Source organism: Pholcus phalangioides, unplaced genomic scaffold (genome assembly GCF_987345545.1).
Source record: "Pholcus phalangioides strain wild (caught in Gottingen) unplaced genomic scaffold, Ppha-v1.0 ptg000008l_1, whole genome shotgun sequence".
In the NCBI taxonomy this organism is placed as follows: domain Eukaryota; kingdom Metazoa; phylum Arthropoda; class Arachnida; order Araneae; family Pholcidae; genus Pholcus; species Pholcus phalangioides.
This window is the reverse complement of record NW_028301601.1, coordinates 62,033,232-62,058,664: the sequence shown is the minus strand read 5'-3', so window position 1 is coordinate 62,058,664 and position 25,433 is coordinate 62,033,232. Positions and strand designations below refer to the sequence as shown.

At 38.3% G+C, this 25,433-nt stretch overlaps 1 protein-coding gene across 3 annotated transcripts in view; it reads left to right on the top strand.

The window, feature by feature from the left end:
- The window catches only part of KCNQ (KCNQ potassium channel), a 258,735-nt gene extending 233,590 nt beyond the window's left edge, over positions 1–25,145 (top strand). For all 3 annotated transcript variants that reach the window (XM_089235148.1, XM_089235147.1, XM_089235150.1), the window contains 4 exons: positions 2,794–2,867; positions 5,457–5,584; positions 5,706–5,802; positions 11,880–25,145. In XM_089235148.1, coding sequence (XP_089091274.1) covers positions 2,794–2,867; positions 5,457–5,584; positions 5,706–5,802; positions 11,880–12,596 — 1,016 coding nt within the window. In that variant the 3' untranslated portion in view covers positions 12,597–25,145. The remainder of the gene's footprint in view (positions 1–2,793; positions 2,868–5,456; positions 5,585–5,705; positions 5,803–11,879) is intronic.
- Positions 25,146–25,433: the final 288 nt, after the last annotated feature.

The following is a 25,433-nucleotide window of genomic DNA, read 5'->3' as shown; positions in this document are numbered from 1 at the left end:
AAGCTTCTTTTGTTTGGAATTCTTAAGTGAAATTTTTGTTTTCGCGGTTCCTCACTAGTGTCGCCTTTATTTGCAGATTCCAACAGTAATCTGCCATCATATGAGCATCCCATCTGCCCTGGTATCGACCTTCCATTGCTTTTATGTGCTGGTGAAATTGTTCACCTTGTTCCTCACTAGTTTCGCCTAAGCTTTCGGGGAAACGGTCTAAGTGGTTGTGCAAGTAATGAACCTTTATGTTCATATTACAACCAAGGTTTCTAAAGTCGTTGAGAAGGCTGCTAACTAGTTCAACATAGTTTTCAGCCTTGTGGTCGACAAAAAATTTCTTGACGACTAGGACAAATGAGGTCCACCCTGTCTCATTCATGGAATTCACAAAATGAAGATAATTTATGAGCTGTCTGATTTAAGGACCATTAAAAATTCCAATCTTTGAGTTTTTCTGTACTTATTCCATGCATTTTTTGTCCTATGCATGGAAAGCAAGGACTGTCCTGATCAAGAGCTTTCATGAACTGTTTCATTAATCCCTAGCTTTTTTTTTTATACAACGGAAGCGAGATGATTCCTTTTGGCTAAAGGTTCATGAACGACATTTCTTTTTCCAACAACTATCTCTTCTCTCTCATAGGCCACTTTTTTCTTATCCAGTGGTATTGTTAGGCTCTGTTATCCCATAGGCACACGAAGCAAGGATATTTAATGTAGCCCCTTTGCCGACCAAGGTGAAAGTTAATCATTTTCAAATTAAACTTTATCTTGGGAGTCCAAACTTTACCGTGGTGACCAAGCTTAACGCCAAAATACCCAAGGTAAACTTTTTAACAAAATCTATGTGTTATCAAGGTTGTTCTTATGAATGCTTAAACGCGATTAACAATTTTGGTATTGCGTTGACTGACTTGATCAATTCGAAGTCTGGTTCAACAATTAGAGTGGAAGTAACACTTGTGTTCGCCTAATCAGAAAAAATAGTGAAAAATCGGGGCCGATATGAACACAAATATAAACAGCTTCAAATCAATACGTTAAATCTGGGGTTCGACTGTATTTTAAGTTATTTAATTTTTCCTTCTTTGACTAGGAAGGGAAAATGCTTTAAGCACTTCACGTTCAAGCGTTTGGAAGAAATTTCGATTATCTTTATTTAACGAATCGGCGATAAATATGGTAACCTTGTCCTCACTTTACCGCAAGTTACAAAAACGAAGAGGGAAATACAAAAAATATAAAAGGAAAAAGTATAATAGATAGAGTTTATTTTTTCAGAGTGGTATTTTCACCCTCACCCTACGTGTTCTCTTTCGCTCTTACACGCATTTAGTAAAAAGATACATTATATTTGTGGAAAAAAAATCTTACTTAGTTAATAGGGTTGCTTTAAGGCTTCACGATGGTGACGAGAGAGGAAAGAAAACACAGTGAACTTGTTTGAATTTATTCTGTTTGGACGTAATATTACGCCTGTGATCGTAAAGAGATTAATGTGCCATGTAATGAAGGGAAACTATCCCCTACACTTAATACGCAAACATGATTTTACATGATAGACTTAATTTTGATGAATCGATGTAATATTATATTCAACATACTGTATGAATGATATACAGACAGACGTTCGAAAGTACTGTAAGACCTCTGATGAATGGCCGCACAGTCATAGAAGAGGCGATTTGGTTCTTAATAAACTAAATTTTTCCTCTAAGTTTATGATAAGGCCGTCTTCACACTTGGGCAGAGACATGCCCCTCACGGGGAAGTGGCTACATCAGATACTTTAATAAATCACATACCTTCTTTATCTGTATATTAGTGTTAAATGGGGGGCCCTCGGAGTCATCTGATGTTGCCGTCGACCTCAAACCTAATTTCGTAAAATTGAACTAAGCGGCACATTTAAAGATAGTTCATGCACCAGTGGTGCAGTTCCACATCAAGTGGCCTACGGCACATTCCAAAAAACCTTTAGTTATCCGCAATGTATTTCAAGAACACTTAAGCGACTCGCGGTGCAGTCCCACATTGCTTAAGTGTCCCGTGGCACATTCCCAGGTCATTGAATGATTCATGGCATGAATTCTATCCTGTGGATTCAGCAGTCCAGTTCCAGGATGTTGGTCCCTGGTTAGGGAATTTAACATATTCATCGTCTGTAGTCATTATTCTGACATCATCATTCGCTCCTAGACCGTCCATCTCTTTGGGAAAGAGCCCAAACCATCCCAAGATCTCTCTATGGATGGTCAGTGATCATGTCTGTCTATAATCATTAATTAGAGCAGGCTGATAGAATGCTCCCCCTTCCCCAAAAAAAGCCTCCCCCGCCATCAATGATGTACAATCTCACTTCAATGGATGGTAATAGAATCAAACGGGAACGAATATGTATAATCCGATCCTCGTATCATTAAATTTACTAAATTTGTACCGTGATGTCATCGCACTGCTGTATCATTGTATTTCAATTTTCCAGATATGTATGCGCATGCGCCTCAGCTGAGCATAACTGCGGTGTCTGTGTATCATCTATAAATCGCTTTTTTTTTGTCTTTTCTATATATATTTTTATTATTATTGCACACTGCATTGCATGCCCATAAATAAATGGTAATGCAGTTCTGTCCTGCTTGTCATTGTATTCGTGCATGATCTTTCAATTTCGAAATTATTTCCTTTCGTCATTTATGCATTATGGATTTCGTAGATACCTTAATAATAAGAAATGTTACGTGTGTGTAAATAATTTACTTAAATGGGTAAATGCAAATAATGCTAATTTTTATCCTATAGATGAAGAGTCAGAAGAGCCCAGACTTGCTGTCCTGACAACGCAACATAAAAATGCCATTCGTGCTTTGAGAAAAGTGAGCTCATATTTCAATATATAATTGGCATTTTTAAATTAGGGTTCGTATGAGTACACGTATCCTATTCAGAGTGTCTTGCAAGTGCTAATGAGGCCTTTCATCTCATCAACCGTCCGTCGTAGATGGATGTATATAGTTTCAATTTAAAAAATGCTCAAAAAGCGTTCAAAAATTAACTTGTACGAGTTTTGATAGTGAAAATACAGTTTATCATAAAATCTAAATTTTTATACGGTCCTCTAGCTTCCAATTACAAAATTGTTGCCTTATATCTCATCAAGCCAACAGAAAAAAAATCATGTTTCTAAGTGCAATATTCGCTAAGATATATCAAAGATCGGGGAAAAGTTATGAAAAAAACAACAAAAACTAACGGACACCTACACACAATGCCCTTTCCTTCATTTTTATGCTGTTCTTTCCCAACTTTTCTCTAATTTTTGAATTTGAATATCTCTCCGAATATTGCACTTAGAAACTTGGAGCTTTTTTTGCTGGCTTCAGGGGAGGCAGGGCAACAACTTTCTTATTGAAAGCTAGAGGACAGAGCGATCGTATAAAAATTCAGATTTTTTTTATTTTATTTTATTTTGTTACAGACTGTATTTTCACTGGTAATTTTTGAACGCCTTTTAAGCATTTTCTAAATTGAAACTATACCTCTACGACAGATGGTTGATGAGATAGAGGCAACATTTGCTGGACACCCTGTATAACACACATTGTCGGGTTCCCAGAGTATGAAGATTGCTATACAAAACGCCCCAGAACTGTACTACTAAAATGAGGGGGGGGGGAGGGTGATAGCATACGTCAAGGCTAATAATTTTTCCGATATTTCTTAGAATCGCAAATGACTTTTTCTCATCATAGATAAACATATTCAAGCCACTGGCGACAAAAAATGGGAGAGAAAAATAATGTTTCTAAGTAACTCTGGGCATGAAAAGTAAAATAAGAAAAGTGCCCTTCCCCTGGTAGCTTAATGGACTGTTGGCCGCCCAGGGAGGCAAATTTGAGAAATGAATGAGTGATCAAGAAAGTTAGTGAAATATGAGGAGGAGAAATTTGCAAAACTATCTATTAGTAAAATCCGTCTCTGTGCTAGAGTGCGGTGGGCTAGATTGATGACTGAATAGACTAATAACCTACGTAGTTCACAAGCATGTGAGTGACCAGAAAGTGACCTAGAGAGCGAGGGACCTGGCAACACCATCGATAGCATTAAGCCTCCGCACTAAGCTCGTGACGTCATTGAAGAACGTCATCTCACCTATAGCCATTGGATATAGCAGGCCGACGCATGCGCCTTTAGTAGTATATCCAATGGCTATAGGTGAGATTAAGGCGACGGATGAGATGACCTTCTTACCTTCTTCAGTGACGTCACGAGCTTCACGTGAAGGGTGTTGGACCTGGTCGATGAGTGATCAAAAAAGAGTGACTTATATAGCGTATGAGTCACCTAGAGAATGTGAAAGTATTTGAGTGACGTTGAGAATGTGATAACGTGCCATTGACCAAATGAGCAAAGAACCTGGTACGTTCCGTAAAACGCAGTGACTGAAAATTTACTGAAACATTCTTTTGTTTTTCTTTTTAAGTTACACATTTCTAAATGCACGCTGCGCACAAGTACGGAATTTACCCTTGCTTATTGTAGTACACAATTTTTCCCCCTCGTTGCACCATTTTTAATTTCAGACAGCGCTCTACGAAAGTGCTGCCATCTATTGAAAAAATTTGGGAAAAAATATTGAACATCTTTCTTCATTTTCATGTATCGCAGATTTTTATATTACGTGTAATAGTTTTTAAAATATCAATTTTTTTCAAATTGTGCTACATGCTTGCACACTCTCTGGGTATGTTTTTTGTCGCTGCCATGCTTGCACACTGTTTTGGTCTCTGACGCACTTGCAACTTATATGTGCCACTCTTTTGATCGCTCATCGTGCCACTTAAACGATCTGGGAATATGCTACGAGTCACTCAAGAGTTAAGGGTGGTCAATGGTGTACCACTATGGTAATATCACTGTGGGTCAGTGGTGTAATAACGGATAATTTTTCTCTTGCTCTTTAGGTCACTTATATGCGCTGTTTTGGTCACTCGCACGCTTATACAAACTCTTCAGTCACTCTTTTGGTCGTTTACTAACCAGGTCTCTTGCTCTATACGTCACTCACATACTTGCACTCTCCTCTGGTCATCTTTTCCGGTCGCTCCCATATTCGCACACTGTTTTGATCACTCATATGCTTGCAAATTATATGTCTCTCCTCCAGCTTCCTTACTCGCATGCTGATTAAGAGATACTAACCCCCGGCTCGGCAAACATAGTTCGCCATACGGGGTTCCCCGAAGGGAGCATTCGCATGCTGATTAACTCTTGTTTAATCAGTCACCGGCCTAGCCCATCGCTCTCTAGAGTTCGGATTTTACGGATTTCACCTCCCTCTTCTCCCATTTTACTAATTTTCTTGATCACTCGCTCATTCCTCAAATTCGATGCCCTGAGGCAGCTAAGTTTTTCTTTAAATCGTTTCATTCATTTGTGCAAATCCTGTATTTTTGCTTTTCCAGATAAAATATTTCGTCGCGAGGCGGAAATTCAAAGAAGCTCTGAAGCCCTACGACGTCAAAGACGTTATCGAGCAATATTCGGCTGGTCACGTTGACTTGCTCAGTCGCGTCAAAAACGTTCAAGCGCGGTGAGTACCGATTATTATACACCCACGTTATAGCGTCTATTATCCGTAGTCATCATGAACACCCTTCCCCCTCCCATCCAAAGCATAATAACGTATTGTGTGTCTCGGTTATTATTTTCAGCTTGGACGTCATCTTGGGTAAAGCTGGGTCCAAAGCTGTAGATGTTTATGAATCAAAGATTAGTTTAGCTTCCAGGATAGTCAAAGTCGAACGTGCGGTGAGTTGATAGTAACCATTTCTTTTGCAAATTGCTCATAATTGTCGTTTTGAATATATATATATATGTTATGGTAAAGGGGATAAATCGGTTATTATACATAAAATCTGTTGTTTTGCATGCTTATCAATTGCCTTGATAAATTTATCACTTTTACTGGCGAATTTGCATAATGCTCAAGCGTCATTCATAAATTTGATAAATTATAAAAAAAAAAATTATCATTTTTACCGGAGATTATGCATAATAACCAAGCGTCGTTGATAAATTATAAAAATATTACTTTTCCCGGATATTATGCATAACATTTAAGTGTCATTGGTAAATTTGATAAATGCGATAAATTTCAAGTATTTATCTGTGATTATGCATAATGTTCTAGTGCAATTGGTGAATTTGATAAATATGAAATTTTTTTTAAAGTACAAAAGTCTTCGACCTTTTTCTAGTCGCGAGCACTACTTCTAAAAAAAAGTATCACTTTTACCGGCGATTATGCGCAATAACCAAGCGTCGCCGACAAATTTGGTAAATTGATACCAAATCATCAAGAGACGAGCACCTTTACTGCAAGTTTTACATGCGAATGCATGAAATGAAAATGATTCTGTCCTTGAATGTAATTCGTACAACGCATTCAATCGAAACGTTGATCAAGTGCTCGTGAGCGGGCATCGAGCATTCTGGGTGCATCAGGGAGCACCGCAGTGCTCGCGAGCAACGGGTTGAAGATGTCTGGTCTAGTATATGTGACGAATATAGTCAGATTCTGTTATAATGATAACAAATTTTACGATATCCAATATCCCGATATAATGATACATATGTGATTTATCATGTATAGTATATCATATAGTACGATTTATCATGTTTTCCAACGACGCGATGCTTGGGTATTATGCCTTATTACTTGTTAAAGTGATTACTTTAACAAAATTTACCAAAGAAAAATGCTGAGTGATTAGGTGTAATAACTGGTTAGCATGTATCATATAACGAGGTCTCATTCACTGTGACATATAAATCCACACATGCTCAACCCATGGCCCGCGGGACAAATTTGGCACTCGAAGTTATCTGAAGTGGCCCGCGACCTCAAACCTAATTTTGTTACCAGTGTGAACTAATCGACACATTTCCAGATCACTTATGTGATCCACTGTACCGCTTCCTTATCAATTAAGTGACTCGTGACATATTCCCAGGTCGTTTAAGTGGGTCGGGACACATTTCCACATCGCTGAAGTGACCCGCAGTGTATTTACAGATCCGCACAGTACACTTCCAGAACACTTAATTGACCTGTAGAATATTTACAAATCGCCACGACACAATATTTAAGTGACCCGCGGACATCTCCAGATCACTCAAGTGGCCCGTGGTGGCGTTCCAGATCGCTTGTGGCCCGCGACTCGCTATCAAAACCAATGAAATGGTTCTCCTCGAATTCTCCTAACGGTTGAGCACCCTTGGTTGTTTTAATGGAATAACATGTCTAAATCTGTTACTCTTTCATGAAAAACTAGTCATGCCCCTCCGAAATGAATCTTTGTCTGCAGCCCTGCCTGTAATAGCTTCAAGGGAAGGAAAAAACAACGCGTCTCTCTCTCTCTCTCTCTCTCTCTCTCTCCTTCTGTTATCAAACTTTAAACAAAAGCTGATTCCACCCACTGGCAGTTGATCTGACAGGTTGTGGGGGGGAGGGGGGGGGAGGATGAAAAACTTGTTCATGATAAAAGTCTGCTATACACAGATCTGAGATCTATGGTTTCGACATTGCCGAAATAAGAGGGTTTTAATCACTTCACGTACAAGCTTTTGGCAACAAATTTGGATTTTTCTCTATTTGACGAATCGGCAACAAATGAAAAAAGAAAGAGAGAAAAGAAAAAAAAAATTTAATTATAACTAGATGAGGTACACAAGATAGTTTTTTTTTTAGAGTCTTTTTTCACCTTTACCTTACGTGTTCTCTTTCGTTCTTGCATGTATATGTAGTCGAATCCCGTTTTAACAAATGTCGTTACAACAAAAATCTCGGTTTAACGAACACTTTTCTAATCCCCCCCCCCCCCCCAGATAAGTTAACCTAGGAACGATGCAAAAACCTGGAAATTCTTTACAACGAAATTTCATTATATCGAAGTGATTTCTCCGTTCTCTTGGAGTTCGTTGAAACGAGGTTCGACTGTAGTAGAAAGATGCATTATATATGGGGGGGGGGGGTAATCATTAGCAGGAGTATAGAAAGAATGAGGGGAAGAGAAAGCACCTTCCGTTTTATGAAAGAGGGTTATTCATCCAGTGCTATCAGGGCCGCAAAAAGGGGTGGGGGAAGACTTGCCGCCCGTTAAAGTTGTGAGATCGGCAACATGATGTTTGCCCCGGGCGACAAAAAATTCTAGTTACGGCCCTGGTACCAATAATCGATCAACTTCTGGTATTGAAAGAAGACAGAGCGTTGCAACAGTCACAGGCGTTGAGATTTGGTACCATTTATCTACGATGATTGATTCACATATTTTTAGCGCCATCTATTCTCTCAAATTCTATTTCTTCATTAATATGATGAAAATATTTTTTAATATATAAAAATCATGTATTTTTAAACTACAAATTGTATAAATTAGTTGGCGAACCTAAATATTTTGTGGAAATGATTTCTCAATGAAACGCATTTCCCCAATATGACAATTTAAATGGGATTTAAGGATTGCTCCTATGCCTGTTAAAGTGTTTGGTCTCAAACTATTGCGAAAGGTCATATGCGAAGATCATGCCTGCCTGCGTTGTTTCAAAGACAAATGTTCCTAATGCTATACATATTTAATGACACATTGCAAACGCTAATTTGGGCAGATGGTTTCTCTGGAATTTTAATGGGGTATCCGCGTTCACAAGGCCCAAGGGTTGGCTTCAAAAAAAAGGAAAAGAGAGTCGATCGTGAGTAAAGGGCCATGGAATCGGACTCGGCGTGTCCAATATATTGAAATAGAGTTCAATTCATTCGTATTTCATAGCAGAAACTGGTCTGCTTCATCATGCTGGAACTACATGAGTCCTCTGATGGATCGCATGCCGATGCAAAATCCGTGAAAGGCATTTGAAGCAATGGGATACAAGTGACAAAATTTGCTAAATTGAGTATTAAAGTGCTTAAAGACGTTTCATTACCCAACATATGACTACTGGCCAGACCCATTCTTTATGCTGGGGCTGCTTTCTAGCTGCCACTAGTTTGACTGCTACATAGAATTTCACTAACTGGCCCTAACTATCAAAGGACGTAATATTGCGTCCAAACGAAGTGGAATAAATTCAAATAAGTTATGTCGGTTTTCTTTCCTCTCTCCACATCATCACGAAGCTTTGTTACAACCCTATAACTTTTTCCCCCTTCTTGGTTTTTTGTATACCCTGATAGTGATTTTTTTCCCACATATGATGAATCTTCTAAAAATGAAAGGGAACAGGTCGGGTGAGTATGAAAAGAGAAATCTATATACTTTGTACCTACATTCTGATCAACTTATCTAGTATTACTCTTTCATTTCTATTTCTCCCGTCTATTTTTCTTTCATTTTTCTAACGTGTGGTTAAGTTAGGAAAAGACTACCATATTTATCACCGATTCTTCAAATATAGAGCGTACGAATTTCTTGCCAATCGCTTGCAAGCGAAGGGGTTAACCGGAGAATGTTGTCTTCGTAAGAAGAGACAATTTAGCGCCATCATTGATTGGCACAATTGGCTATAAACGTGCCAATGCTTGTTTTTTTTTACGTTACTGAATATATTGTCATATATAGGAATGAATTTTGATGTTGGCACAGGATTATAAAAATCTGTGCGCCAAGTTAAATATCTAATGCGTACTAGCGCAGATAATGATATTATCATGTAATAAATGCAGAGCGGCTTGCCATCACGAAAATATTTTTATTTCGTTTCTTGGTGAATCTACTTTCATTGTGAACCAATAACCGAGAAATGGATCAACTCCATACGGTAACTCGATCCTGCACCCCCGTCTCGCCACGTTCGGGTTCGGGCCAAACCCCTTAACCCCGTACAACTCATGATTGGTAGCGAATATAATATAATTAAATTTTTCGCTACATTACATAAGAAAATTATAATAAAAGAAACAATAGTAAAAAAAACAATAAGAGAATAATCCACCCCTGTTAAGCATGCGGGATTAGAACCCATCAACCTTCCGAGCGCTAGGCCATCATCTTAACCACGGCTCCAATTGCTGCTGATGTAAAGTGCAGTCCCCCCTAATTCAATTTATCAATCCTTTTGAACATTCAGGTGCCGATAATTCGCATGTGCTCTCAGAATGGATACGATATAATATCCCCCGGTCAAGGTCAAACCCTCCCGTTGCAATAGTGGCGGTCGGCTGAAGTTGGGGTTTTCTGTGGTTCCCAACTACTGTATATACATGGTGTCAATGCGAGCTGCCGATCTCCCCGTTAAAAAGTCTATGATACTAACTTTGATGTTGATTTTCTCGAAACTCAATTTTGATCAATTGCATCCGTTCGCTTCTGACCCCCCCCCCCCCCCACCTCAAAATTTATGGTAATATATTCTGGTGAAGTAATGCTATACGTTCTTCGAAAGTAGTCTCTACTGCCTTTGCTATTGGGATTCGATCATTCATTCTTGAAAACAAATTATTAAAGAGTATTCTATTCCCTTTCAATGTTTGTGCCAAGATTTTTGAATCATCCTGTATTTGCCTAGTATGCTTGCATACCCATGTGTTGGGTGAGATAAAAATAAGTATTTGTGAGAGTGGAGAAATTTTTTCTAGAATGGGGATTCTTCTGCAATTAATCAAATTTATTGCTCTGGTCATAAAACCAATTTGTAGGAAGATGTAAGTGAAGACAAAAGGGAGTATCAACTCTGCGAAATTCGAATAATTTCGCATCGGATGTCACTGAGCAAAACCATATCTGAGTTTGATCAAATCAAAGGAGTTGGCAATAATCTTTACGATAAAATACTAGTGAAGACCAATTAGAAGACCTTCGAAATGTTAAAGCAGAGATCTCATTATTTCGGAAAAGTTATTTTTATCAGGGCTTTACCTGGCTTAAAGTTCTTGTGTACCAGTTCTCATACCGACTTCCGAAAAATATAACCAGATCTCATTATCATGCGGCCTCCAGGCCATGCCTAGGTGGGCCTATGCGTTGAACTGATCAATTCACTGGCAATATTCCTGTAAATTGAATCAATCCTGTAAATTGAACTTGGCAATTGATCCTTCACATTTTGGTTGACTTCAGCATCTGCGACTAGCTTCCGTCATTTTCAATGAGGAGGGTAGCAAACAAAATCAAGGATAACAAGGTGGTGATGACAAATCCGGGCTATAGGGGGAATTGGAGTTTATAGTTCTTTCTAGATTGGTTGTTTGCTGGGACAATTGGGGATGGTCATTATCGTTCGAAAGAACACAACGTCCGCACTGAACATTGCAGAACGTTTGTTCTTTCTGACACGATACATACGTTGCATTGTTTTACATAGCGTCCGACTGCTGACGGTGATCCCGTGTTCAAGAAGCACAATCAGTAACGATCTCTCTTGATGATTGAATTTCTTGGCCAGATGATCTAGTTGAAGCTGTGGTAACGATGAACTGAACTGCTTTCCGAATGCTCATGAAATGCACACGTAACATCACCCACAGTACGCTTTTCAAAGCCACATTCAGCTTCTGAATAATGTAACAAATATATTTTTCTTGAAGCCTTCGTCACTTTTTCGTTGACCACACCTATTGCCTGACCAAAAAAATAAATAAATACTCTTATCTGGCTCCACACCCGCAGCATTCCGCAGCGCTGAAAACCGGTTTTGGGGTCTGCCTAGAACAGCGCGGGCAATTTTAATGGTCGGTTATTCGTAGCCACAACCCACAACCCGTTTTTTCGCTACGGAATTCTGTGGAGCTGTGGACCAGGCTTTAGGTAAAAATGTGCAATAGGCAAATCATTTCCTGAATCCATCGGATTTGTGCGTGATTAAACTAACTGCTTCTCTGTCTCCATCAGGTTGAAGATATCGAATCTAAAGTCGACCAGCTGGTAGAGATGTACCTTGAAGATCGCCACCGCATGCTGAGCCTGTACACTTCATTAACATCCAACACGCACGTCGTCACGCCGAGCCCCGTGACGCTCGACTTCAAGACGCCGCCTCCTCCTCCACCACCTCCTCCCCCTCCGGCACCGGTCGCGCTGAACGCGACGTCACTGTCGAAGGTCCAGCAGAAGTCGCCCAAGTCCATCCTCGTGGACAAACACTTCAGCGAACCGACGACGCCCGTGACGAAGACTTTCTCGCGCACCATCCACCGCGGCAACTCGGACCTCAGCCAGCGGTTCAAGAAGAGAGTGACCGTTCGCCATTCCCTCGAGGGATCCTCTTCGTCGTCCTCAAACGCCGGCCAGATATGCGGCACCCCTAGGATAGAGGTCGAATCCGAAGCTCCGAACATACCCACGACGTCGGGCTCCCGACGCAACGTGTTTTCTTATTCCTTAGACTCAGTGCCGACGTCTTCTGAAAATAGCGTCGCGGGAACCGAACTCGAATCCCTAGAAGTCAGCGAAGGTGAACTCAACGCTGAAGAAGACAGGTACGGCGGCGGACACTCGTCGAGGATTCATTCTGCTACTGACTCCGAGAACGAAGTCAGTAGCATAACGGTAGTCTCGTCGGAGACATCGGCTCTATTAAGGCCATCTAGCCAGAATTTACAAACGTAGTGTTCTCATTCGTTACCACTCAAATTGGTAGACGTGAAATCTATCTGTTGTGCAGTGAATGCCCTATCATAATATTTGCATATACGATCGTTTACGGCAAAGCTTGAACATCGCCTTACAGAGGACTGCAGGGGGTACCAGAGCAGATCAACATCTAGCGCCTGAATTCCAAAACTTTCCACATCTGATCTTGGACAGGCATTCAACCCTGTTGGCTTGGAATGTTATCACTTTTGCCCCTACGTAGAGATCACCCTGGACTTTGGTTAAAACGGTCATAAGGCAGATGAATAGCAGGGCTGAATAAATCCCTTGCCCGACATGCATGCCCGGAGCATGTAGAAATTTTGATCGCATGCATGTTTTTTTTTCAATCACATGCCTTGACGGCATATAAAACATTGAGATTCGGAGCACATATCATTTCAACTTAAGTCGAAGGAGCCGCCTTTCTTCCCGATCTCTTAATTAGTCTGGCCCACTCATGCATTAAAGAACACCAGCAGTTACAGCATGCGTTGGCGTATTAAATTGTTCTGGAAACAAATATTCGCCAAGGAGCATTGAGCCACGCTGGGCCAGTGTGCATCCAGCCTATGACGCTGGAAGAATCATTGCTGCAGGAAGAGGGTAGACAAACACTTTAAGCAAATATTTGCGAATGACTATTGGACCAAGCTGGCTAAGACTGTGTCCCTAGCTTAAGACATTTCATGCACTGTCTTGAAATAGGGGGGTGGGCGCAATTATGGCATGAGAATTATAAACAGTGTCATCATCTTAATATCATTATGGGCCACCTTGTAATTTGATGTTCTTCCTTGCTGGATTGATTTGATTTGGCTTCCTTGCTGCCTGGAATTGCCAGAGTTACGATTTAAATGCATAATCTCGGAAGTGGTATGCCAGAGTTCATTATCATGAAACCTCTGGGCTTTGACTGGGCTTTGCGTTCAGACGGCTGCTATTAAAACTACACCAAACGAAATTCAAAGTGTAAAATTTTCTGACAAAGATCGTGACGCCATAAACTGTATTTGAAAAGTATCGAATTCATCCTGAGTATTCAGATATATATGTATCAGTACCACGAAGGAGAAGAAAAGTCTACCTATACCTGGGGCAGGACTGGGGCACCTATGGGTTTCACGGGCCCCTGAGATTGATCGCGCCATTCCACTTACACCATCCGGTTATAAATCCATTTCTTGCACCACTGGTCTGAGAGATTTCGGCGGCCTAGGCTCGGAGCCCGACATTTCCAGGTGGGGGAGAGGCCTCTTGAGCCATGATTTGAGTCCATCCATAAATTTGATCCCCCCCCCCCCCACGTCTGGTTGGACTCCCAGGAATATTAGCACCGGCGGAAACAATGAATTTATCAACGGCATCAAATAAGTTAGAAACATTAATAATTTAATATTTTAATTTACTATAACCATCTGTTTAAACGTGAAAAATACAGGGTGTCCCATAAATCCGTAAGTAGTTCAAAAGTTTATAAAAATCGAAGGAATTGTATGTGACGTGTTGTGCGTATATTCCCTTTTTCTCCCCTCACACCGTCGTCGACGTTTATCGAGTAAACAGGAGTCGACAAATAAAACGACTGTGGTGCTACCTGCTAGTTAAAATTGTAATTAATTTTGCAAACCAGTGTATTAAGAACTCCACGCCTGCCCAAGTCCAACAAGACTACACTTGTTTTTCATCTTTCTATCTATCGCTGCGTTTCCAAGTTATTTTCTAAACACACTTCACTTAACAAGCACTTTATGACCTCATCTGCACTAAACACCGGCTTTTCTTTCCTTGTTCACAGAATTCCAGAGGACTGCCATGAAGCTGGGCTAGAAGAGATCTCGGCAACGGGATAAGTCCAGTGGCAAAGTTCTCGCGTTCATTCAGAATCCCAGAGGACTACCTCTTCAGCCACCTGTTGGCTTGTACAAGAAGTCATATTCTGGTCAGACCAGAGGTGGGTTAAGATCAGTTGAGTCCCCGAGAGTAGAAGGAAATACCGGGCCCCCTTAAGTTAGGAAAAAAAAATAAAGTTCGGGTTTAGTGGGGGTCATTTAAAAGTCGGGGTTCAGGGTCACGCACCCGCAGTTAAATCCGCTTCTGTTCAAGTCTAGTAGTTCCACGTTACGTCACCACAAAGTTAGGGGAGTGCTTTCTCAAGCACGTCGTTGTATCATATCGTCATATACGAGGCATGTTTTCTAAGTAAGTAACGTTTTGAAATTCTGCCGCTGCAGCGCTGCGGTCAGCATTCCGCACACGCGCGCTGTGTACCTACATTTGTTAGCCAGAATTGTTCTCTGTGAAATTATGGCTGAACGCTTAAATTATCAAAAGTTGTGCAACTAAAAACAAAAGGCGGGGCATGTCGAGTAAGGGGATCGTTTTGCTTCATGACAATGCCCGTCCACACGTGGCTAGTCGAACCATAGATCTCATCGCCTCATTTCGCTGGGAACAACTTGATCACCCTCCATACAATCTCGATTTAGCACTCAGTGACTACCACATGTTCCTGCATCTGGTGGTCAGTGCCATGACGACGACGATGATGAGATCAAAACGACCGTGTTGCAGTGGTTGTCAAATCAGGGGGCAGATTTCCATAGCCCCGTTCACATGTGCAATAAAACATCCCGGGAAGTTCCCGGTAACGGGGATTGTTGCTACAAACCATTCACACATGGCGTGAAGTCGTCACGACTTCTTTCCGCAAGTCGTCACTGGTTACGTGGGTTTAACGGAAGTGATTGATTCAAGATGACTGACGAAGGAGCTTACAGTAGTTTTCGCGGCACAAAGGATTATGGGAGAGAAAGTCGGTATCGAACACCAATCCATCCCAAGAAAGATGGGCTTTTTTTGATGAGTTTCTCTCCCACCTTTTTTTTCCCTGCGAAGGGAAAAAAGTTGCACATGCCGGTAATTATCACCAAAGCGACCACCCAATCTTGAACGGGGCTTTAGAGGATGGGATTCAAAAGCTGGTTGTACGATACGATAAATGCCTTTATATTGGTGGAAATTATATTGAAAAGCAGATTTAGGTACAGGCTTTCATGTAAAAAAAATTGCTACGGAGAAAGTCAACTTGTTTTCTTTTTATTTCAAAACGGTACTTACTTAAAAAAACACGCTACATATCATGGAAAAAAATTTGGTCATTTTGGTTCGAATGGGGTCGAAAAAACGTCATTTTGACGTCTTTTTTTGAAATGAACATAAGATCATTAATTTTTCAATCATAGCGTAATGTGTTAGATATTTTAATCCCGGAAAAATCTTTTTTTTTGAAGGAGGGGGGAGGGGTTAAAAATGACACGAACACAATTTCAGATCAAAGTTGAAACTAAGAAATTTTTAACAGAAACGTACATTTTTGTCCGTTATTAAGTTTAGTGATTATGAGGTGATTGTGCGAGTGTGTGAGACATTAGGCATTAATTCATAATTATAAAATAGTACCCGGATAGCGTCTTGAACAAGCGCATACTTGCGTCAATTTTGTGGTGTGCTCAGAATATCATTTATGTTGTGATGCTAAGTACTTGTAAGTGGGCTTCTTCAAACCTCGGGCTGACACCTATCCGCCATCTTTGAGTTAAGTGTGACGTCAATATTTTTGCCATAGCCCATCGCTGTTTCTTCTCCGGCATTTTTTTAACGATCAGACGTCACTTGGAAAAGCCAATACGGGAAGGCCAAATTTTCGTTCAAAGAGGGGCGATGAGTCCGCACTCCTTTATAGGTGCCTTATTCGGAGTATTCATCAAGGATGAAGCGAACATTTTATCCCTATATTTAAATCACCGAGTAATCATACCTGTGACGCCAAAAAAGAAGAGCGTACTCATTATTCTTTGAACAAAAAACTGGTTTGCTGCTCCAAGTGACGTCTAATTGTTGAAAAAGAACAGCGATTGGCCATAGTGATAATACTGAAGTCTCACCTTTGCTCAGACATGGCGGATAAGTTAGCCAGTGGTTTCAAGGAGCTCTAATTACATACATATAGCTCCTTAAAATGACTATAGAGGTCAGAAGCATCTTTATATATTTTCCTTTAAATCGAAAGAAGTCGCTTGGCAGCTTGAGGAAGAAAAAACGAATGATAAAGCGCCAACGAGTCGAAGGCCTAACAAACTTTTATCTATTTTGGCTCGATTTCCAGTTGGACCGATTTTAACCCGCTACTCCTTGAAATATCTTTATAGACACCCATGCCTTAAAGTCGGCGTGAAACATAATACAGTGAAAGTCCGTTACAATGAATTCAATTATAACGAGAATCTCGCTATTACACGAGGGATTTGCAAGTGATTGTCAGAGATCAAATGTTGAAAGATGAAAAAAATATTCGTTTACAACGAAGTTGCCGATTGGGAAGCGTCCGTTATAACTTTATTCGAAATTCTCAAAAACGCCTAAAAAAGGATGTGTGGATGGTGAGGATAGAAAGTGAGGATGTGTTGCTAATTGGGAATGATTGCACATGCTGCTTCTGAGACACTTCTAACAAAGGATGGACACTGAAATACCACACTTTTTACTTCTTTTTTTTTATTCTTAGGTTTTTACCAATATGCACACAGGACACGTGACTTTCTAATTCAGAAGTCAGATAATGATTGAGAATTTTAATAGCTCAGTCGGTCAAACAAATAGTTTTGAGATTACGAAATTCCGTGCTGAAATGTTTCAGAGCTGGGACCCGAAAATCAATTTCAAGATCAGAGAATCCATTTATCAGAACAAAATTGACGGCAACTGAATAACTTCAAACAGGACACTGGAAAACAAAATTGTAAATTTGCATATAACGAGAAGTCCGTCATAGCGACAATTTTTCCCGCTCGTTGCAACGGACTTCTACTGCATTTGTATGGGCCACAATACTGAATACCGGCTTGAGAAAGGATTCTAAAAAGCAAATTTTTCTCAATAGATATTGCATAATTGATAAAAATTCACTGCACTTCAGATATTAGTAGCTTTCATTATTACTCTTAGTAGAAAGAACATTGTTCTTAAATACTAGTATAAATACTGTATTTGTATGTATCTTCATTATGACACTGTGAATTGTCCATTTCCTTTCATTATAGGGCAAATAATCGAAATAGTATAAATAGTTGAAAAATGAGAGAAAAAAAAAAAAGACAAACTATTTACTCATTTATACACAATGAAAAGCACTGTAACATTCCATCCGCAGCTGCAGCAGCTCCATCTAAAGTCGGTATTTGATACTTTTCATCATCATTTTTGGAAAATTTAAATGAAATTTTGGAGGTGAAATTAGGAATTCGAATGAATTTTATTGTTAGTTTTTTCAGGGGGCTAAAGGATTTTTCTTTTTCCTTTTGAAATCTTTTTATATAAAAAATTGATTAAAAAAAATAGTTTCTTGTATATGATGTATCAGATTCTTTCCCGTTATGAATACTGAACAAATACTTGCGGCTATTCATTTCGAAGCTGCAGAAATAATCTATTTCCAGAATAAATTGATCATTCTTCACCAGTGTACAGTTTGAAACGAGTGGAAATATTTAGATTTTGGAAACAAAAAAAAAATTGCGCAAATTTTGTGCCTTTTCATCATATGCTTAGTGGGGGTTGGTGAACGCAAAATTTTCCAAAAAACACATTTCCGAATTTTTAAATTTTCAAATACTATGAAGTTTCCTGCGTATAACTGCGTTCAAGTTTTTGTCCTTACCTGTACTAAAAACATTTTTAAAATATTTTAATAAAAACTGCTGGCAGGCATTATATATATCCTAATTTTTTCCACTAAAATGTTCCTTTCCCAAAGGAAACATAACAAGGAACACTTTTTCAAACACCACTCATTCAAATGTCTTGAAACTTTGTATCTCGCTCGACACTATGGTGTTACATACTTTGACACAAGGATTTTTTATTAAAATCATTCAAAAAAAAAAAAATTTTATAGCACAAAATAAGAGTAAATTTTGGTGATTTCTAGAAAAGTTGCATGTTGTTAAATTTAAAATCCGAGAAAAAAAATAAGCAACAATTAAGATCCTAAATACTAGTGCTATAAAAATATCCATAACATTTGAAGGAAAAAAATTGAGTGCCTAAAGTAAATAGAAAATTTTAAAATGTTAAAAATGAAAGAAAATTTGAAAAGGGGGCAAAAAAGGGAAAGGGATTTTTTCCATAAGAAAACATGGAAGCAAAGATCGTGCACCAACCCCCTCAAACAAAAAAAAAACGAATTGCAAAATAAATGGGAACAGAAAAATGTACTGTATTTATTTTAAATGTGATTCATGTATTTTTTAAAGATATGTATTTTGTTTTTTAATCATGTTTCACGCTATTTCTGATCCAAAGACATTACATTGATTAGACCAGTGTTCTTCAACCGCTGGCCGGTATGGATTCTATGCCGGTCTGCAAAAAATTTCGCCCAATGTATGCAGCTGCTACGTATAATTTCAAATTTAAAACATAAAATACTGTGTTAAAATTGGTTGGTTTTTTTTTCCGTCAGCGGTCATCTGGCTGTCCGCAAATCATTCCTTCAATTTACTGGTGTGCAGATATTATTCTCATCGTGTTTATTTATCTTTCGCTGGACTGCAAATTATTATTCCTATTTATTTATTTTCTCACTGGACTGAATTATCTCTATTTACTTTCCTTTTGCTAGTCCAGAAATTACAACTTCTGCACCTTTTTATAGGAAATTTCTTCACTATACATACATTTTATTATTTTTTTTTTTGCCGGTCCGCAAATCATTCCTCCAATTATTTATTTTTTGCTGGTTTCAATTATTCCTATTTATTTTCCTCTTACTGGTTCAGAAATTACTTTTCCTATTTATTATTATTTTTTCCTCGCCGGTCCACGTGTGACTATATACCTCCTGTTTATTTATCTTCCCCGGTCCGCAAAGTATTTGCCATGCTTATTTTTCAATGGTCCACAAAAGCATTTCTTCTATTTTATTTATTTTCGGTCCAAATTGTAACTCTTTACGGACCGGAGAGCTATCTTTCTCCGGTCCATAAACTGTTACTACTTAATTTTTTTTTTTGCTGTTCAACAAATAATTTCTCATTTTTGCGGGCCAGCGAAATTTTTGAACTGCTTATACATCGGTCTACAAATGTCAGAAAAGTTCAAGAACACTGGATTAGACTACGCTTAAGACCGTATTGTATCGCAAACCTCTTTTCTATCGACATTCAAAATTAAGGATATATGGTATAAATTTTTATATTATGTTTACAAAATAAAATCCGTTTGATGGCAGTATTCGTTTATCATGGTCCAAATACAGGCACCCAAAGTTTAGTTTGCAACACAACTGCTACCGATTCCTGAGCTAGAAATCTAGCTTACTTCACGAAGTTAATGAGTCTATTATTTCACTACTTAACCAATTATTAAAAGTTTTTCATAGAGATTACGTTTTTCTCGTATGCAATATCAATCGACAATGTGCCCCCATAAATTCGTAAACAGTTTAAAAATTCATAAAATTGGGTTGAATTGGTATATGTTAATGCGTTTTGCATAAAAGATATTCCCATCAAAAAGAAATTTTTTTTTGGTTTACAGAAAAACGTTAGTTCAATGTTTTGTCGATAGATGGCGCTGCATAAAAATGAATCGATGAATTCTGGATCTGAACTTTTCTTCGATCTCTTCGGTGTCCGAAACGTTAATAAAACTTCGGGTGATTCGTGACTGAGTCAAATCAACTTCACCAATAGTGTTTCATGTCAATATTACAATGAAAGCCTTGTGGAGGCGCCAGTAATGGGAAAATTTAGAAATGCGCTCTATTAATAATTATCCATTTTACCCTGCATTTTATACGACTCTGATTTGCATATTACCATTGGCTTATTTTCCTGCAGGGCCCTATGTCGACAAAATTTGAATTAATTTTTTTTTTCACATGTACTAAAAAAACCCGTTTGGGAGAATAACTTTTCCGCAAACCGCATTCAAACATACCAATTTCTTATGAATTAGTTTTAAACTATTTACTAATTTATGGGACACTCTGTATTACGGGCTGGCCATTTTTCCATAGTCGCCGACTAGAGAGAGAATGTCCCATCCATTTTTTTCCCCCAAAAAAGAATGCTACTTTATGGAAATTAAACTTCCACAACTCAGGATTATTCAATTCAGAATTCAAAAGTGTCTGTTGTCTGGATTCGGTGTCAGTTGGATCGGTGTTTGTTAATGAATTTTCAGCCCATGGCCCACTTTAGACCACATTTCCTTCTCATTGTTCCATCCAGAAGCGAGACCCTCTTCCCACATATTGAACTGAATGTAGTCAAAACTAAATTTATAATGCGAACAAAAAGTTTTATAAATAAGATCGATATCTGAGCCCATTCGCGGTTCCAGATAGGAAGCGATCATCCCTCTCAAGAGCCGAATTTATATGGGAAAAATTGGTCTGTCCCTAAGGCCGGTATTACACTATAAAAGTTTGATAAAATCCATTTTATAAAACTTGAAAAATCTAACCAATAAGGTTATTGGTTACATTCTAGAAAATGCAACCGTTGACCTTATTGGCTGCCTTTTTCAAGTTTTATAATAGGACTTTTATCAAACTTTTATAGTGTAATACCGGCCTAAGGCCGAGATAATAACTAGCCGCTATAAAAGTCTGATTAAAAATTCTTTCATAAAACTTGAAAGATGCAACCAATAAGCGAATGTAGCTCATTGTTGTTTTTACAAGTTTTGTAAAAGATGTTTTATCAAACTTTTGTAGAGTAATCCAGGCCCGTCGTTTTGGGAGGGTCGGGGGGACCGTAGCCCCCTGCCCTGGCTTTTGAAAATACACTAAAAATGTTATATATCTAAAAATATATATATAAAATTATAAATACATTGAAAGTACATGTTCTTTGCCGCCGCCGCCCCCCCCCCCGGAAAAAGTTTAAATGACGGCCCTGGAGATAAACTTTAAAAAAAACGATTTAACGAACCCACACAATAACTTACTCTCCTTCCAACATATAGCCCTGGATCAGCTCCTATCCTGGGCTGGGAGCTTCTTTCTTAGAGTTCCAAGCAGGGCCGTTCGAACATCACGGTTCCTCGAGCAAAGTGATGTTTCTGGGTCCATACGTAGGTGGACGTTAAGAATTTTACAATTACTCGCGAGGATCTCACAGCAGCAGATCCCATCATGTAGGCCTTTGGGCATGTGGCCCTTGGTGATAGCCAGTTGATCCATGCATTAAGATGGTCCCCACCGTATTTGACTATTTCTCAACAGCCGATTTTTTTTACATCTCTTTCTCTCTCTCTCTCTCTCTCGGTATGTGTGGGGCTCCTTCCAATATCTTAGGGCTAGACGATCCCAGGTTCAGAACCCCTGAATCAAATCATTAGAACGCCCTCCACAATCATCTGAAGCTGGGGAAGTTGAATTTCAATAACTGTGTATACTTATGATAAAATATTGCTATTGTAAACGAATTATTACCCGAAAATAACGCTATCAACGGTCGAAGGTCATTATTCGACAACTTCAAATGTGCGTGGTTTAGCCGTTTGGATGGTACGCCATTTTCAATAAAAATGGGCATTCTTGAATATGGATGACTTATCATAGGCGTGATTAGACTATGACTCTATATTCAGATAATCTTCATGTTGCCTACCAAATGCTCGCCTCGATGATCGCTACCGAAATCTGATGCTGCACACACTTTGGAAGTGAAGTTAAAGAAAATATCTAGAACTGGTCTCTTGTTGGTTAAGTGTACGCATAGGTAACAGGGAGTATAGCATTTTACCGGCGAACCGTTGGTCGTAGAGCCATACTTCCAATTAGAATAGATATCCAAATAACGTGTAGTATTCAGATAAGTCAGTCATTCTCATGTTGCAAGGGGTTGTACAGTTATTAAAATAAAAATGTTAACTTTTTATACGGGACACCCTGTGCTAAAGAACTCAATTATTTAAAAAGTTGTTATACTTTGTCTTTTCTGATGCTAACAAAAATATATCCACATTTTAAGTGCAATGTTCACCGAGATATTCGAATTCAAAAAACGGAGGAAAGTTGGGAAAAAAACGGCTCTAAATGTAGATAAACCGTTTCACTTGTATCTCTATATATAAGGCTGTTTTTTCCCCCAACGTTCCACCGTTTTTCGAATTCGAATTCCACTTAGAAAAGCTTTTTTTTTTTGCCTCAGGAGAGACAGGACACAAGTTGGGTTTTTGAGCACAGTGTGTCCCTATAAAAAGCTAGCACTTTCATTATAGTAACTGTACAGCCCCTTGCAACACGAATGCCATATGGGAGTTCTACACGTTGTTTTGATACTTTTTTCTATTTGGAAGTATGCATCCAGGATCAACGGATCGCCAGTAAAATACCATATATACGCCCTGTTACCTATGCACCCCCGTATATTTTCTCCAGACACACGAGAGATGTTTGTTCACAAATGCATACCAAACTGTAGAGCTCACTTTTGATGAGACTTCCACAAAAATCTGTAGGCATATAATCTATTCTTCCTCGCTGTCGGTGCTCGAGCGTAGCATCCAAAGGGTCAATCAATGCTCATCATACCAATTTCGTAAAATATAATGTACATCAAGACGAATTATCACAGATGTATGTGAAAAAAATATGCATATAAATGTCAATGCATAAAAAGAAATGCTGAATCATCAATGCATTATGAGCGTGATCATTTTAATTGTTTGTGTATAATTTATTTTGCCATCACTTTGTATTCAATAAGTGTTTTTCGAAAAACATTGAATATCTAATATGTATTGAAATTATGTGCAAGGTATGGAAAGTAGAATAGACTTCACATTTGAATATGCATATTCATTCATAACTGAATGTGTCATTGAAGGATATGCATATTCCTTCAAGTATAGACAAAAACTGATGCAAATCGTGATGATAACTGCATTGCTTTTGTAATAGATCAATTATTCATCTGATAATCTTGTAAATCAAGGGTGCACAATCTTTACATTCAGCGGGACAGAAATTTGTACATGAAAAGTGACCATAAGGCCCGTACTTTACGGGATATTCCCATAATTTTCGCTGTCCCAAATATTTTATAAAATTTCCCGTTTGCCCCCCCCCCCACAGATTTTAACAAATTTGTTTAACTTTTGAAATCATGAATTAAAATTACTTTCAAATGAGCTATAAATTATGCTACACTTACGATTCCATCATAATTATAATTATAATGAAATAACTATACCTCTCACATATGCCTACGTTTATTTGGTGAATTGCATTTTGACTTGCAGTGCCAATTATTTTTCTGCGATTTGGTGATCTCTTGCCTTTGACAACTTTTTTGTCTGTAATTGACAACTTTACTTGACTTTGACAAATTTCCCGATTGCAATTGGTAACTTTATTTGCCTTTGACAATTTTTTTAGGCGTTATTGGCAACTGCCTTAATATTTTTCTTGGCGATGCCCCGTATTTTAATAAAAGAAATATGGTGAGCCTTGGTATTTGAAAATGTTGTGTGAATTGCTACTTTTCTACCGGAACAACTTTGGCGGACCCCTTGCCCCGGAGGTTGTGCACCCCTGGTGTAAATTATAGGACTAATTATTCTTTTTACAGAAAAGTATTTTCAAAAAATGTAATTTTTCCCCCCATTAGTGAAGCATCCGAAATACACCAAAATAATTTATTTACTTGATTTCAATGCCGAGAACACTATTCACTAGCATTCAGCACTAAACAAGTATAGAAATGCACTGAACCATACTTCTCTAATTGATCTTGCCTAATCACCATTAGCCTCATCACTTATATATGCATGAGGCCTTGTTTTCTTGAATGTCAGCCTGAATAAAGCTGTGATACTTTCATGTGCCACACATGAAATAAATATATACGAGGGGGAAAAAGGGGAAAAAACCATTACGAAAAAAATTTCCATTATATAAAAAAGAAAAGGTTCTACATAGTGCACTTATAGAAATATCATTGTAAATAAATTGAATGCCTTCCATTGAAGGTATTTGCATAGAAAAAAATTTTAATATCGTAAACATAACAAAGAGGCACAGGAGAATACATAATAATCACTTATATATACTTATATTACATGAATATATATAGCGTTTCATCAGTACAAAATTCATTCGAGCTTGCTAACGGAAGAAAATCATAATATTTATCTTATAAATGGACATTTCAGGGATAAAATATCCATTAAGTTGCTAGAGTTCACATGCATATATCGTAAATTTACTTGAAGAGAATCGTTGGACGCGTCGCAAATGGGAACATTTTTCCTCCCATTTAAATTATGAATCCGATTTTTGCTATTTTCAAATTCATGCTTCACTGTCAACATTAATTTATGTGTATGTGTGTATATACATATATATAACATACATTAATGATGCACACAACCATTGAAAAGCATGATGTTCTGTTGTAGAAAATATAATCGTCTCTGTTCAAGGTAATAAAAAAATATTTCGTAAAAAAGTATCGTGTGCACATTTTTTTTTGCGTCTCTACATTTCTATTTATAGTAATAAAATTTGCATATTTTATTAATTATTATGGGAATGATTTTACAAATGTTTCGCGTAAAAAAACATATTGAATACCATACAAGTCAGTACTACTACTCCATATACATACTAGTCCATACAAGAAAACATTGACAGGAACGAAAGCCTTGAGTAATGTCCAGATGATTTATGCAAACAATCAAAAAATTACAAGATATACAGACAACTGGCTTTATGCAGAGATGCTGATTTTTTTTTTT